This window comes from Corythoichthys intestinalis, chromosome 2, assembly GCF_030265065.1.
Source record: "Corythoichthys intestinalis isolate RoL2023-P3 chromosome 2, ASM3026506v1, whole genome shotgun sequence".
Lineage (NCBI taxonomy): Eukaryota > Metazoa > Chordata > Actinopteri > Syngnathiformes > Syngnathidae > Corythoichthys > Corythoichthys intestinalis.
This window is the reverse complement of record NC_080396.1, coordinates 49,083,651-49,100,141: the sequence shown is the minus strand read 5'-3', so window position 1 is coordinate 49,100,141 and position 16,491 is coordinate 49,083,651. Positions and strand designations below refer to the sequence as shown.

The window sequence follows — 16,491 nt, the reverse complement described above, 5'->3', positions numbered from 1 at the left end:
AGTTAGCCGCTGAAGTCACTTCTGCTCATTTCTACACAACACCAGCATATGACAATCGACTTTTATAAACAGGACGAATTTGAAGCACAGCGCTCTTAAGTTCATTCACCTGTTCGTTGTCAAAGCGAGGTTGTTCGTAGCAGCCAAGTCGGTAACAATGTTTTGCCGTACTTCGTTGTAAATATCCGGCGTTGTGCCGAAAAATAGCAGCCCCGTGTGAAATGTCACTCCTGACGGGAGCGCCCACACGTCAACAACACCGGCGCGCCATAGATGGTCCACAGTCACTCCGAAAACACTGACGCGGCCGGTATACGTTGAACAATAGGATATAATGGGAACGATTGGCTCCGGCGCTAGTTTTTGCCGGACCTGGAACGAATATGCATTTTGCGCAGTTGGTAACGAGGAATCCGAACTTTTAACAGCACGTCTGCCGCTTGCGAGGCGATTCATTTTTATTTATCGCGCGATAAATGGAATTATTGCATAATGCGACAGGCTTATTCCCGTATTTATTGTTAGTCTTATTGCTGACAAAAGGGGCAGTAGTATCTGCTCAAACAAAATTTTCAGAACTCCAATTGCAACCTGAAGCATACTGCAAAACCAAACCACGAGTTTTTATTTTTATTGTTTTATGGCAACAAATTGGAATGTTATGCAACAGGCAAATGAATCACCTGACCTGAATCTGATGGAGCATGGATTTAACTTGGTGGAGACACAACTGAGGGGAAAATGCCCTAAGAAAAGCAGGGACTCAAGAGTTCTGGCAAAGCATGGTGAAGAGATAAATTCCAGCATCTGATTATATCTTTTTGTCACAGGCTTCACGGCAGGAATTGACTAAAAAAAGATTTGCACCCAAATATTAAAAAGTTAATGTGTTATATTTTCTCAGTGCTAATAAAACACTAACGTAAATTCTTTTTTGTGTGCGTCAGTGTGGTACAGTAAATCAGCCCAAGCACAATAAAGCAAACTTACCTCTTATTTCCTCAGTTTTGGCTCTTCAGGCGAGGAAAAAGAGGGGCAAAGCCAAGAAGACCTGCAAAAAGTGAGTTTGTATATCTTTGAGATGTTTTACTTCTTGCTCTGTGTGCTACAGTACGTTGTGCTGGTTGCATTTATTAGGTTCTCTCTGTTTATTGCCCAGAATAGTAAATTGATTATACTAGGCAACAATTTGGAGGAAAAAAAAAAGTAATTTTACATCTGACAGCTGTTTTTACTAGAGGTCTGTGGAATTTCCGATTCTTAGATTATTCGCAATTCGGCCGTGAAAGATTCGAGAACGATTCACAAACATCCAGATTCCGATTATTGAAATATGTCAAGTAAAGCGAAACTAAAACATAGTCAGCACGGTCTTCGGGACGCAATGAGGAATGGACAGAGAGTAAACATAATGACAATGCTCAACTCACGGCTCAGGCTCAACTTATGCCGCTAGATAAACAAACAATAATACCTAAGTGCTGCCGACAGCCGCTACAAACTACGTTCACATGAAGCTATGGTAGATAACACATGTATCAAGAACTAGATGCGAAATGACAGACTCGGCAGCGTTAGCAGCACATGTATTGAAAATTAGATGGGAAATGACAGATTTGGCAGCGTTAGTAAACAGCCGCCATCTTAAAGCAGTAGACTTCCCTGGAAGGCTGTTGTCGCGAACCTTCCAAGCGAACCTAATTAACATTTTATCTAAAATAATCCTGAATCGGCAAAATCTTGACTTTAATCTATCTTTAAAACAGTTTTAAAACTTTCACATGTCGAAAGTAGACAGAAGGGAAATTATGGAATAACGGGAGCAATTTTAACAAATTTAACGGTTGATTCACAACATTAAATTAATTGAACGCAGGGTTTCCCCTTGGATTTTTTGAAGCTGTGGTGGTGGGCTGCATCGGAGTTGGACCGCCTCACCATGTTGTGCCACGGCAAAATTGCGTCATATTATGACAAATTAATATTGACACCAAACCTACGCCCTTGTAATGGACCCCTTTCAAGGAGCAGGGGTAAATTTTAATTGCTGTGTAAAGAGTTTTACTAGTTTCGGTGAGAAGATGAATAGTTTTTTTTGTTGTTGTACGTGAACTACATTTCCACCCAAACACACATCGAAGTGCCAATTAGCTCAGCAAGGAGAAGTATGAAAGTCACATCAAGATTTCGTCAGCCGTGATTGCGAATATCCGTCTTCTCAAACAGCTTGATAGCAAAGATATAAGTACGCCTGCCCCTCTGCTATTGAATGCATTGTTGACATTACCACGGCAGCGCTCTGCCCACCTCTCGGCGCAATTTCATTCAAACTTGCCATTCCGTCTAAGACGGCAGTCCACTGCTCACTTTCGCTGAAAAGTCCGATCCAAAATACTGTAATGCCCCGGATGGGGGGAAGAAGGAGAGGAGTCTGTATTGGCTTACACACTTTATTGTGGAAACAATAATAAAGAAAAACAATAACAAAATAACAGCGGGCTTCCACAACATGCGACTGCTATTTCGCCTGTTCTCCTTCTCGCTTCCCTCCACGTCACAGTTCCCCATCCAATCGTCTCTTAAGTGAGCCGTGCCTTGTTACAGACATTACAATACACAATGAATATGTTGCCGCTGAACCCTTTACTCTGGGCTGCCGCTAGTTTGAAACGGCCTTAAAAAAATCTCTTTTGCACGGCGTGGCAGCTTTTATTTTGGTGTGGCGGTGCGCCACAATATCTAATGTGTAGGGGAAACCCTGGAATGTAGTTTAAAGCTGCTGATACAGAATGGGGAATTGAGTATTTTATTTACTATTTTGAACTGTTAACTTGATACTGAAATAGTCGTTCATTTAAGACTGACAGGCCTTTTGTACAATTTTTGTAACTAATGTACGAAACACTAAAAGCAGCTAATAGCTTGGGGAGAGTCATCAGTAATCGATTTACAATCGAATCATTGCCTCTGAATCCTAATCGTAATCGAATCGTTAGGTGGCCAAAGATTCCCACCTCTAGTTTTTACCATGTTTGGCGTGCGGAATCCAAAAGTGATCACAGTTTTTCTCTTTCAAATCAAGTTCTGTCTTCACTGCTTACCTACTTACTATGTTGTTACTACATGCATGCAACTAGCCCCAAGCCCGGTGCACATGAGACACCACTAGCGCTCAAGCACCATCCGCGCTCAGTATTTTGCCATCCACACCTTGTGTGTGGGTTTTTTTTGAGTGCCGTTGGCAAAAATTATCAAGCATGTTTGATAATTTCAGTGCTTTGTGTGCGAGGAACAGGAAACATTTGTACTGCACCTCAATGTTGTTAGATCAGAAAGACCGTGTCCACCCAGGTCACGCTGTAAAACCTTCCTAGTTCAATAAAATTACAGCCCAAATTTCAACATCCCGTCTATGATAGGTTTTTGTTAAAAGTATCCCACATTTTAGCATGCCGCCCAATGCATTCCTCCACAGCCCCGAATCTTTGAAAGTAGCCACATTGGGCAGTAACCATTCCACTCTGGTAAAACTGCTGCACCTGTACTCTGCACATGCGCTTTTCAAACAACAGCTCTGACTCTCTGCCTCTTTTCTTTTTGCAGCAGTGCCAACGGCGCTTGTTGTGTAGGGAACGGTGCTGTCGGCTCTTGGGAGCCATTGGCACACTATGCAGATGGCGCAGCGCCTCGTGTGCACCGGGCTTTATCCTTTGTAAAAGCATAGTGCTTGATAAACTTTGCAGTCATGCAAAAAAAATTGAGTACCCTAAAGTTTTTTCATGTCACCTTTTAAGGAAACGTGGATCTTAAAACGTGACGTGATAAAGAAAAACTAAGATCAGTTTTGGATTCTGCACCCAAAAATTTGGTGGAAACAGCTATCAGACCTAAAACAAAACTGTCACATGTATTAATATAAATGTTATATCATAAAAAAAAAAAAACCCTTTTAATTATAGATATATATTTTTTATAATAGTAGCTTGACGGGTCAGAAAATTATTTTAACTTTTAATTACTACTGGAAATTATCATGATGGTTCTTACACTTTTGTAGTTCACACATCCTCTGGTGGTCTTATGTAACAATTTGTATAAAGTGAGAGAATCCTATGTTGAGCCACATGAGCATGATGTTCCTCTGGAAAAACTGTTGAACCTTATGGCAGGATGTTCAGCATTGCAAAATAAAGTTGCATGTGTAACTTAAAAGATACATACAGTATCTGCAAAATTTTATGATGTCTTCCTCCCTTCTTGGCACTTGTAGGAAGTAGAAGCAAAAGGCCAAAAACACTGCTGTGGATTCAGTTCCACCTTTGAGATGTTTGGATAATTGTTTCTGTTCCTCAAAATACATGAAGATTTAACGACTAATATGGTTTGTTATCCACCACACATTTTGCTTCTTCTGACATATTAAGAATATTATTGTGAATTCAACTCTTGGTGATTTAGGATCGTGTTGACTGATTTAGCGATTTTGGCCTAAAATTCATAAATCATTCGGCCTTATGCCATACCATCACAGAGGCTGATTTCTATCCGGATGGTTCTTTTCCTACTTTGCGCTTAAAACATGACACCAATAAGATTCCAAACAATCAGAGATTTCTCTCGGTTCTCTGAATCTTTAATGATAGTTTGGATTTGGTCAATATCCTACGTGTCCAAGTCCAGTCCTCAAGATCACCTATCCACCCTATTTTCCATGTCTCCCTCTTCCAACACACGTGAATCAAATCATCAGAATAGTTATCAGGCTCCTGCAGAGCTTGGTGGTGAGCTGATCATTGGATTCAGGTGTGTTAAAGGACGGAAACATGGAAAAAAGCTGGATAGGTGATCTCGAGGATGGGACTTGGGCACACCTGCTCTACATGATTATGGCTAAAACACTAATCATATTTGATCAATAATCACAATTATTATTAAAAAATATTATTTAAAAAATATAATACCAGGATGCTCGCTGAGGGGAAGATTGAAAAGAGAGCGGGGCCACTGCATTCACGTGCGCAGGCGTGCACAGCGCCTTCTCTGGTTTATCCAAAGTATTTATTTTATTTAACATCCATACATCGTTTTAGTATAAATATATGAATATATATCTATATATATATCTATCTATATATATATATATATTTATTTTAAAAGAAGTTAGCGAGAGAGAAGTCGCCCGACCGTAAATAATCACATATAAGTCTCTCTAGAGTATAAGACGCACCCTCTGCCAAACTATGGGGGAAAAAAACTACGACTTATAGTCCAAAAAAGACGGTACTCGTAATGCGTTGTCATGTATTAAAGTTAATATTTAAAAAAAAAAAAAAAAAAACTGAGGTTAATCAGAAAATTGTGCTATTCACTCAGCCCAAGACCTTCTCTACTTCCACTTTCTCAAGTGTATTGGTAGTAATTTCTAGACTGAATGGACTGAATTTGTGTAGCGCTTTTCAATATTGTTGAAGAATTTTAAAGGGTGGCCGAGTGGTTAGCACGTTTGCCTCACAGTTCTGAGATCAAGGGTACAATCCCGGGCTCCGGCCTTCTTGTGTGAAGTTTGCATGTTATCCTGGTGTGTCTGCGAGGATTTCCTCCCACATCCCAAAAACATGCGTAGCTTGATTGTAGCTACCTAATCTGTCGACATAGAGCTTCCCTTTAGCCAAATTACTTAGTGATGGAGTGCACATTCAGTTGCTATGGTAAATGGTAAATGGTGTTATACTTATATATCGCTTTTCCACCTTTCAAGGCGCTCAAATGGTGTAGGACTGCAATTGCAGTTTAAAAAAAAATAGTGCATTGCTTATCGAATAAGTTTTTTTTAATGTAAGAGGATTTAGACATAGAAGTGGCTAGAAATTGGGCATCTCCAAAATTTCCATGCAGGAAAATCCCTGAATTTAGCGTTAGTTTAAGCTACCACACAGTTAAGCTTTGGCCTCCTGCAGAGATAGGGACTTTAATCTCATTGGTGGAAGTAATGTCTGACTGGTTGTCTGTCTTGGGTTTACAACACTATATTCAACTGTTGTCAAAAACAGATATGACTGAAATTATAGCATTGGAATTTAAAAAGTCAATCAATGTGAATTTTTTTATAGTCCGCGTTATCCTTCAACTGGTTTCATTGTGGTACATTTGCTTAGGATTTGCAGCTTGATTTGGGCGTGTTGGTTCCTACTAGATAACATGAATTGATTGATCCAACAGCAGGGCTTTAGCGACTGTTGAATCTGTTCCAATCCTTCTAAATTTGACTTTACGTCTTCGATTTGATTAAATTAGAATATGGTGACCGCATGTACTTATAAAAAGTATTTTGGGAAACCGTAACTGTGTGATGACCAGGTATTATGAGAGTTGCCTACTGTTAGCTTGGCGTAGTGGCAGGCTGTTTGAGATACCCTATATTAGAGAATTAGTGAGTTAAGCCCTGTGGTTCTTTATTAGTTCCTGTGGTAAAATGGTGACTGCCAAGCTTAGTCAGATATTTAGTGTCCGTCAACATATATATATATATATATATATATATATATATATATATTTGAGTTATTCGACTTATTTGCTTTGCTTTTAAGCAAATGTGCTAAGGAAAACCTTGAAGAAGCTCTCGGCATGTTGCAGTACAGTTGTAAACCAAAGGATACATCTCTAACAGTGTAAATTGAAAGTGCTCATTATTAGCTTTTGTAAAGGCAGAATTATTTACTTTCAACAGGCAGACGGCAAATCCCAGAAGTCGTCAGCAGGCCCAACATGAAGCTTCGCCTCGGGAACCTGAAGAACCCGAGGAAATTCTCGGCTCTGACGATGAAGAACAGGAGGATCCCAATGACTATTGCAAAGGTCAGTCCTCTGTTTTGCTAAGCCCAATTTAAACATTAGAGTGACCTCTTTGTATCCCAGAGTTCAAAACTTTTGTCAAAGTTCTGTCAGACTGATCTTTCCGACACTATTCTCTCTTCAGGGGGTTACCATCATGTAAAAGTAGGCGACCTTTACAATGGAAAATATCACGTCATCCGAAAACTAGGTTGGGGACACTTCTCAACTGTGTGGCTCGCCTGGGACATCCAGTAGGGAACTTTGCTATATATTTTCACTGCGCTATTTAGATTATCTATGCTAAAATGGCTTCTGGAGAAATCTGGACCTTAAAACAGTTTTTGTCCTCTGCTTCATAGAATGAAACGGTTTGTTGCAATGAAGGTGGTTAAGAGTGCAGAACACTACACAGAAACAGCTGTGGACGAGATCAAACTTCTCAAGTCTGTAAGTGAAAGATTTAAGCATTATGACAAATATAAACGCACCCCTGACAATATTTCACTCTCAAACACAAAATACCTTTATGCCAGTGTTGTACTAATAGCAGTTGTTTGTGTGCAGGTAAGAAACTCTGATCCGGATGATCCTAAACGGGAGATGGTGGTCCAGATGTTGGATGACTTTAAGATCTCTGGTGTCAATGGAACCCGTATCCTTATTGCTGTTCATCGCCTGACTCATCCATCACATTAGACACATCAAGCTTTCAGTTTTTGTCTTAAAAAGAACTAGATTATAGCCAGAAGTAACTTTACTGCAAAAGACAGATGATAAGGATATTAGATAGCAACAGTATTGTACCTAAATTACTTCTATGAACACGTTCATATTCCTGTTCATGTTTTGGAGTAACGTGAACAATTTTGTGAAAACGTTCTTTCTGATATCAGTGGACGGATTTCAACGCCACTTTATTCTTAATTTAGGTTAAAAATACATTTTTGTCAACTTATTTTCCTGTTTTATATATAGCACTTTGGATTCCCTCGTGGATCTTTTATGTATGCTATACAAAAAAAGTTGATTAATTGAAACGTGGCCACCAAAAGTCGAACAGTGCATGCATCATCAAATAAAAAACAAAAACTTAACTATGAGCTACTTCATTTTTGAAAAGATAAACCTTTATGAAGATGGCGTAGACAATTAGATTTCCAACACTAGCTGCTTAGCTTTGTTGGAGGCCCTTTAGTTGAATCTGGCACTTGCTGTCTGGATCAGCAGGGTACAACGAAATGTCAAAACTATCAATCTATTTTGGAGTGAAACTAGCTGTATATCCCTTGTATGATGCAATATTCCTGGTATATTTGGATAGGATGTGACATAATAAGCATATTGCAATATACTGACTGTCAGTTTTCATGATATTGCGTAAATGTCCTTTTTAGAAATACTTCACAATTATCCATGTATGGTTTTTTTGGTCAGTTTTCCTCTCATCTTAACATGTGACATCAAAGGTCAAGGTCACGCCCATTGGTTATTCTTGTTTGAAGCAAGCCGCAACCATAGACAATAGATACAAGACGCTTCATTGACTTGGGCGTGCACTTGGTACACGTTCCGAAAAACTGTAGTCATGGAACTGAATAAAAATGAACATTTTGGCAAGAATTTTTTTTTTCTATTTTTACTCCACCCGCTTGTTCCATAAATGAGCGTGACATCAGTGGTGCTATTCATGAGCTACAGGCTGGTAGCACAAAAAAGTATAGGTATACTATATATTTTATTGAAAACCAACTCATGAGGTGTTTTAAAAAGTACCAAGTAGTAACCAGTATCTGATGAAATCCAAACGATACTTGACCCTAGTTATAATCTTAGCATTTTTCCATTCAGATGTCTGCATGGTGTTTGAGGTTTTGGGCCATCACTTACTAAAGTGGATTATCAAATCAAATTACCAGGGTTTGCCCCTACCCTGTGTAAAGAGCATCATTCGCCAGGTGAGCACAATAAAACCACGCACTGTCACACCCTTAATGCGCTGGAGACTCAGTGTTTCAGGTTCAAGTTACACCTTTCTTTTTTTTTTTTTTTTTTATTTTTTTTTTTTGTCCAAACTTCCAGCTAGCGTGGCATATTTGTTTAAGCCGGACATACAAAATATTACTGGCACTTTTAAAAAGTATTGTTCAATTTGGATTGGTTTATCACACCCCTGCTTTTCTTTCAGGTTCTCCAAGGCCTTGACTACTTGCACACAAAGTGTCAGATCATCCACACAGACATAAAGCCTGAGAATATCTTGATGAGTGTTGAAGAGCCTTATGTCCGTAAACTTGCAGCAGAAGCCACAGAATGGCAGCGGGCGGGGGCCCCACCTCCCTCGGGCTCAGCAAGTATGAGATGTGCTTCTGATGTCCACACATGTATGCTGACATTTTTGTTGTAACTAATCGTGTTGTTTGTTTCACAGTTAGCACCGCACCTGCTCCAAAACAGGTACAGCTCTAAATTTTATTTGTCCAATGTGCAAAATATCCTTACTGAATTCAAAGCCAGTCCTCCTAGAATAAATGAATTTGTCTATCATTGTCCGTGCAGGCAATGATTTAAATACTATGGAAATAAAAAAAAAAACCTAAATAAATAAATAAAAAATTGTTGGGGACCGTAACCAGAGTGTATTTCCTTTTTTATTCATTTTGATTTCTTGATTTTTTTTCTAATTAACATTTTATTAAATCATAATTTTTTTAGTCATAAAAAATTATATAAAAGTACAATAATTATCGATAAATATTTGGACTTATGTAACTGATCGGAAATGGCAAAATGTAAATCGTGCATCTCTAATTGCTATAATTACAGATTCATATGTTAGCTTTTCTTTTTCTATTTACCTCATTTGAGCAGAGTGTGAAAATGTCAAAAAATAAGAAGAAGAAATTAAAAAAGAAGCAAAAGCGACAAGCGGCATTGCTGGAAAAGTGCATCATGGATCTAGAGGAGATGGAAAAAATCACAGAGACGCGGGACGAAGATGACGATGTCGATGAGGAGCCGGCATCTCCCAAGGGCCGAGCCTGTGCGCCTTTGAGGCAGACATCTTTACAGAATATGGGGAAACAAGACGTACATGGTTAGATGCCATTTGGTGAGAATCACTTAATTCTGCAAGGAAATACTACTACTTTGTTCTTTCCCAATGGTCTCAGAGACCGACGTGAATGAAGACGGATTGTGTGAATTGAGCTGTAACGGGCATGTGGAGGTGGAACAAAGACTCCCCCGGTGGATGGAGGAAGACCAACATAACGGCAACTCTGTCGAGAAAAAGCACCACACAATCTGCAATGGTTTGGACGGCGCCGACCTTAAGGAGGGGATGCACACTGACATCGAGGGAGCTCACTGCAGCAAGGTGTCGGCCAGGCACCTGTCTGCCGGTCTGGAGCAGGAGCTTAAAGGGAACATTTGTCTAGAGCAGGGAGAAGATGGAAGCGAGGAAAGTCTGCAAAATGGTCAGTTATACAAAAGTCACTTTTCTGCTGCATTAGCCACATTAGTATTCTTTCTAGCGCTAACTTGTCAAGTTTGTTTGATATAGGCAAGCAAACCGCGGGATCCCTGCTGGTCAACCCCCTTGAGCCAATAAATGCAGACAAGATCAAGGTCAAGATTGCAGACTTGGGAAATGCCTGCTGGGTGGTGAGTCGTCCTATCGTGACTAGTGTTGCACCGATACCATTTTTTGGCCCCGATACCGATACCTGGCTGTGCAGTATCGGCCGATACCGATACCATACCGATACCACCCCGTTTATATATATATATATATTTTTTTTTTCATAATTTTTTTTTTTTTCCCAAAGATCTACATAATTGGATGTGAAATCATTGCTATCAAGGCTTTGTCAGGCTGTTGCTTACCTTTGCAAAATAGGAAAAAGTACACTAAACCCTAGTAGACAATAGTTGAATAAACCTTTGGCTCTCAAAGGCCAAAATAGTGCTAAATTTGTGAAATTAATAAAACATGTATAATACTAGCCCAACAGTAAGAAAGTAAAAATAAATTCATAATAATAAACTCTGAATAACTGAATAAACTTTTTTAAACCTCTCAAAGTCCAAACAGTGCAACTTTCATGAAATTATTGTCACATTCTGCTGCTGGTTAGATTGTGTTTTGTTGCTGGGCGTGGGGGCGTGGCACTTGAATCCAATGCAGGCTCATCAATGAAGCATTTAAGCACAGGTGATCTCATAGAAGGCTGCCGAGATATTTGCCTTGCTGATCGCTATTTGACATCTGGCACAATAATCTCGCTACATTTGCTTTTTATGCCCCTGCACTGGGTTTTTCTGTTAGTGTGCTGCTCTCGTTTGTAACCGCTGCCTTTCGTCTTAGTTTGTCCGTCGACCTGCTGTCACGGACTCCTTTTGTTATTTCTACTATCCCGCGATCGCGTGTTATTTTTTGTTTGCAATCATTAAACCCTTTTATGTATCCCCCGCTTGTTGTCTGCTTCGAGGTTCAACCTTGTTTCCGCATTTGCGGACGCTAACAATTATAAGTAATAATAATTGACCACAGCATCCCGTCTCTCCTTTTTTTCGGGAGGTGGGAGTCCCTTATTTCTATTTCTGAAAGGTGGCAACAATACTTTGGAAACACTTCCCAAATTACTGCGGCATTTCTTTCAGTAAAAGACAATAAAAGTAAAGTAGACGAAGTGAACTGACCAGAGATTGTTGCTCCGGTCCAGCGGCCTTCTTCCTCTGGATAGCAGTCCTGGTCTTGCAGGCTCAAACTCGTTGTGTTCATTCACGTTTCGTCTTCAAATGTTTTATCAAGTTCGAGGTATTGAAACTGGCCGATTTAACTCCACATCTCCAAACTTTCAGGCCGCAAATCTTGCATGCAGCCATTGATTTTAATCGACGGGATTTCTATTTGGAAATATTTCCCGACCGCCGCCATATTTCCTGGTTTGTTTTTCGTCCATATGAAAAAGCCCCCTTTTGATTGGTCAGGAGTGGCTATTGGCCCGCTCTCATTGGTCTGGAGCAGGCCAATAGCGATAGCTGCTTGGTGTTCACGTGTCATCACACAACACAGAGACAGAGTGTAGTGAGCGCCAGGAGGAGAAAAAGGCTGTGGTCAAATGTTATAATAATGGACCGGTAAATGGTATCGGCGCTGTCTTTGTTGGTACTCGCCGATACCGATACCACCATTTCGGGCCAGATCGGCGCCCCCTGCCGATACTAGTATCGGTATCGGTGCATCTTTAATCGTGACCTGAGGGATTTCGTTGTTACAAATACGGCATTCCAAATACAAACACTATATCCTCCAGATGCTAGAATGGAACAGCTTTAGTCTTCTTATAGGGCTGGGTGACGAACAAAATTGAAACAAAACCTCTCGTTCATTTTTATGATATATACAGTGGTACCTCAACATACGATCACTTCGCCACACGATCTCTTCAACATCTGACGTAAAATTTGACTCGCCATTTGTTTTTACATCCGACGACATGCTCGAAATACGACGAATTATGACAGCGCCGCAGTTTCATTGTTTTCCCGCAAGAAGGACGCACAGCAGATTTTCTTGTGAGAAAAGATCAACATGGGTTCCAAGAATAATAGTGCAGGTTGTAAAAAAAAAGGAAAAAAGTGAGGCTTACCATTGATATGAAGATGGAAAGGAAAATTATGAGCCTGGTGTCCATGTCTGTGAACTGGCTCGACAATAAGGCAGTAGAATGTCTACGATTTCGACGGTCCTCCTCCGACCTCCGTTCGCGAGTATAAGTTAACATTTAATATGATCGTAATATCGCCAAAAAATCGCCAGTTTCGTCAGATTTTTAATCATTTATTTCAGAACTTGTGCATGACAACGTGCCTACTGTCCGCCGCAGTTGAACATAAAATGTGAAAGTAAAAAGTCCACTTTTCTCTGTCAAGTCAGCCACGCAGTGCGTTCAGGTACACCGCGCAAAACACATTCGCCACATTAGAACCCGATTTGTTACATTATTACAGGTATTATTACTATTACTATATTATTCCGATTTTCATAAATAATTTATTTAATTTTGCTCTGTGTAATTGCTATTTGCATTTATTTGGATTTAGTGTAGGTTTTTGGGCTGTGGAACAAATAACTGGAATTATAATGTATTCTTATGGGAAAATCCTGCTCGACCATTTCGACCTACAAAGTCCTGGAACTTATTAACTTCGTATGTAGAGGTACCACTGAGTATATTTGTGGGGTGTATGCATTTATGCTGTATTTTGTATGTGCAAGGCAGTGGTGGCTGTCCAAGCTAGCCAGAAAGTGCAGAAATGTTTGATTTGCAAAGGCAATTGCATCCAATCGACAAACTGCATAGATGCATGGCGTAAAGTACGTAAGCGTAGTTCCAGATTGATTAATTGAAGGGTTTATTGCCCATTGTCCATTTTGGGTCCATGTACCATTTGGCCATTGGTTTGTCCTTCTAATTTTGGAAAAGAAAAACAGAAACAGCACTTCTATATTTCTGGATTAATGTGTGTCAACAAAAACTGCAAATAAATCGTCTTGTTTCCCAATTCATAATTGGTCGATGGAAAAACAGAAAACATGCCGTTATGCGATGTTCCATTGTGAGTTTCTTTTGTAGAAGTCAGAAAAAAAAATACAACCATTATTGGTCGTCCCTGTATTTGTTTTGCTGTTACCCGGAAGACCTTTATTTTTCTGCTGATGATGCTTATTCTGTGGCTGCAGCAGAGTCTTGCCGACCCTTGGTGTTAACATTAGCTAGTGCAACAACTTTTAAATGTTGTGTTAACACACCTGAACAATTAGGCAGATCTTCTCCACAGTCATGTCATCTTCCAGAATTAAATATTTTTTTCAATGAAACAATAGGTACGACACTTTTCTGCGCCTCATTTAATCGGGATGTGGGCAGCAGAGGACTCATAATCATCGGCCTAGCTAATAAAAAGATATGGAGCCGCAGAGTAAGGCCATGTCTACACGTAGTAGAGCATGAATCGGGAGTGCATTTTCACTCCTGTTCCCTTCAACTCCCAGAGAAAAAATTCCCATTCCCAGGGCTGAGTTAAAAAGTAAATGCCATCCTGTCCCCTCCTGCTCCCAGTCAAAATGACTCCCAGTCCCATCCCACTCCAGTTTTTTTTTTTTTTTTTTTAACGCCTCTAGGTCCTTAAACACAGGTAAAAATCATCTATATGTGTTCCCGCTCCGGCCCGCTCCCGTTGATTATTTTTGCTGTCCTGTCCCAATCACGGGATTGATAAAATTTTGACTCCCATTCCGCAGGACTCCTGTGGGAATCCCGTGACCCGCAGGGTTTTTCAGAAATAATTAATGTTCTAACATGTAGCAGGGTATCTCCCAAAAAGAAGAACGTTTTTTGGCGGTTTGGCTTCAGAGTTGGTTTGGCCTATCATCCACACACAGGTGCACATTTTGGGCATGAAAAACAAGGTTTTTTACAAACTCAGGTAAAGTGAGGGTTTTTTAACAGTCGAAATGTTACTGCCTATGACAAAAAATGTTCAAACGTCGTATGTGCGTCCTGTGTTTACATTCAGGGACTGTGCTATCAACGAAGGAAAAGGGATGAGCCTTCATTAGAGAAATATGCAATGGTTGAGTGTGGAAATTTTTCCTACAAACGAGGTGGTGTGGACGTTGTTTTTTTTTTCTTGACGGTTGTGGCAAAATACACATTTTTAAAAAGCCCTACTACGTGTGGACATGGCCTAAGAAGGTGTTCTGGGTCACGTCAATGTGAACATGGGAAAACAAAGAAAGGTCGTATTTTATTTCCCAATTTGTGTAAAAAAATAAACAGACAAAACTCTTTGGAACAAGCCATAAATGCTCATTTTCATTTTTTCAAGTAGCCTACCAATTATTGAATCAGAAAACGCAGGACAATGTGCCATTTTTTGTTGACACACATAAAACAAAAGTACTTGTTTTTCTTTTTCTGAAATTGGAAGAAAAAAAATGAATGGGCAAAAGATACCTGGACCACTTTGAGATAATATTTGTTCTGTTTTCCTGCATTGCTCTCAGCACAAGCACTTTACCGAAGACATCCAGACACGACAGTACCGCTCCTTAGAGGTGCTCATTGGAGCCGGTTACAGCACACCAGCAGATATTTGGAGCTCAGCGTGCATGGTAAGAGACTGCATTGGACCTTCCATCAAAAAATAGACATTAAACTAATGCAACCTGACAAGTTCTCTTACACTAGTGCAGGTACAGGAGAGGGAAGTAGTCGTTGTAGGCATTCAAGCTTCATGAATTATTGTGTTGTTAATAATGATGCTGATGATATTGTCGCCTCAGGCCTTTGAACTCGCTACAGGAGACTACTTGTTTGAACCACACTCTGGTGAAGATTATTCCAGGGATGAAGGTATGACTCAGACGCACTCTTCCTCTCCGTTCCCTGTATTTACCTATTTTGTCCTTTACAGGGTTTATGCGGGTCATTAAAAAGCATTAAAAGTCATTAAATGGATTTTGTCAAAATTCAGGCCTTAAAAAGCATGAAACTACCGTAATTTCCCGAATATAAGGCACACCCGTGTATAATGCGCACCCCAAATTTACTTGTAAAATCTAGGGAAAATTATTATTATTATTATTGTATTATAACGCGCACCCTAATTTTAGCACCAATAAATAGAAGAATACAAGAAAACAGAGCTCGTGTACAGATACAGAGATGTCATTTTACTGACTGGTGAAACACAGCACAAGCATAGCACATTGGTAGTTCAAAGCATTACCCTAAACTGACAATATTTACGGTAATAATATGATTTGACAACTTCTCCAACTTACCAGAATCTAGGAGAAAAGAAAACAGATGTGACTTTTCTTTTAAAGGCTGCTGTATAACTTGCTCGTTTCCTCATGATGAATAAATCTTTCTTCCATGGATTGATACGGTAAAATGAAAGTGAGAACGTAAGTCGGAAATCCGAGAGCGCTCATCGCTGTCAACACGACAGTAACAAAAAGCACTATTGTTATTTGGGTTTGAGTTTCCCGAGGGACCGATATAGTTGACGGACACAGGAAGTGTGTGTCCTTACATTTGTTATGGCCCGAATTGCGGAGCTGCTATAAACGTCGACTCAAATGAGTTCAAGAAACTAAATTCTGTGCTTTATGAAGAGTGAAAAAAGCAGAATTTAACACAGACGAAATCATTCGGCCGATTAGAGTGAAGTATTACCGAAACAAAATGGTGACGTCACGTACCGTAATGGTCGGCAACGGGTCGCCGCATACGTTTCTTCAACACAACGTGGCCGTGTCGATGAAAAAAAATCGGTTTATATATATATATATATATGTAATACATATATATTTCTGTCTCCATCCATGTACCCGTTTATAATGCGCACCATGAGTTTACAAGTTGATTTTGGGGGGAAAAAAGTGCGCGTTATATTCGGGAAATTACGGTAAATGTTTAAGGCTTTTGATATTATATACACTTCATAGTTACAAAACCGTTTTTGAAATTAATTTATTAGAGTTGTTTCATATGATAGGGTAGCCGATAATATCGACCGATGAAAGCATTTTAAAATGATATAGGCTAATATCGACATACCGATATGCATGTTGCCTTCAAA

The 16,491-nt window shown here is 39.7% G+C and overlaps 1 protein-coding gene across 4 annotated transcripts in view; it reads left to right on the top strand.

The window, feature by feature from the left end:
- The window catches only part of LOC130907384 (SRSF protein kinase 1-like), a 46,178-nt gene that overhangs the window by 9,455 nt on the left and 20,232 nt on the right, over positions 1 to 16,491 (top strand). For all 4 annotated transcript variants that reach the window (XM_057822393.1, XM_057822386.1, XM_057822402.1 and 1 more), the window contains exons 2-14: positions 1,006 to 1,060; positions 6,728 to 6,855; positions 6,977 to 7,085; positions 7,194 to 7,281; positions 7,399 to 7,486; positions 8,683 to 8,789; positions 9,020 to 9,185; positions 9,263 to 9,288; positions 9,703 to 9,928; positions 10,005 to 10,310; positions 10,397 to 10,497; positions 14,909 to 15,016; positions 15,188 to 15,257. In XM_057822393.1, the coding sequence (XP_057678376.1) occupies positions 1,006 to 1,060; positions 6,728 to 6,855; positions 6,977 to 7,085; positions 7,194 to 7,281; positions 7,399 to 7,486; positions 8,683 to 8,789; positions 9,020 to 9,185; positions 9,263 to 9,288; positions 9,703 to 9,928; positions 10,005 to 10,310; positions 10,397 to 10,497; positions 14,909 to 15,016; positions 15,188 to 15,257 (1,578 nt within the window). The remainder of the gene's footprint in view (positions 1 to 1,005; positions 1,061 to 6,727; positions 6,856 to 6,976; positions 7,086 to 7,193; positions 7,282 to 7,398; positions 7,487 to 8,682; positions 8,790 to 9,019; positions 9,186 to 9,262; positions 9,289 to 9,702; positions 9,929 to 10,004; positions 10,311 to 10,396; positions 10,498 to 14,908; positions 15,017 to 15,187; positions 15,258 to 16,491) is intronic.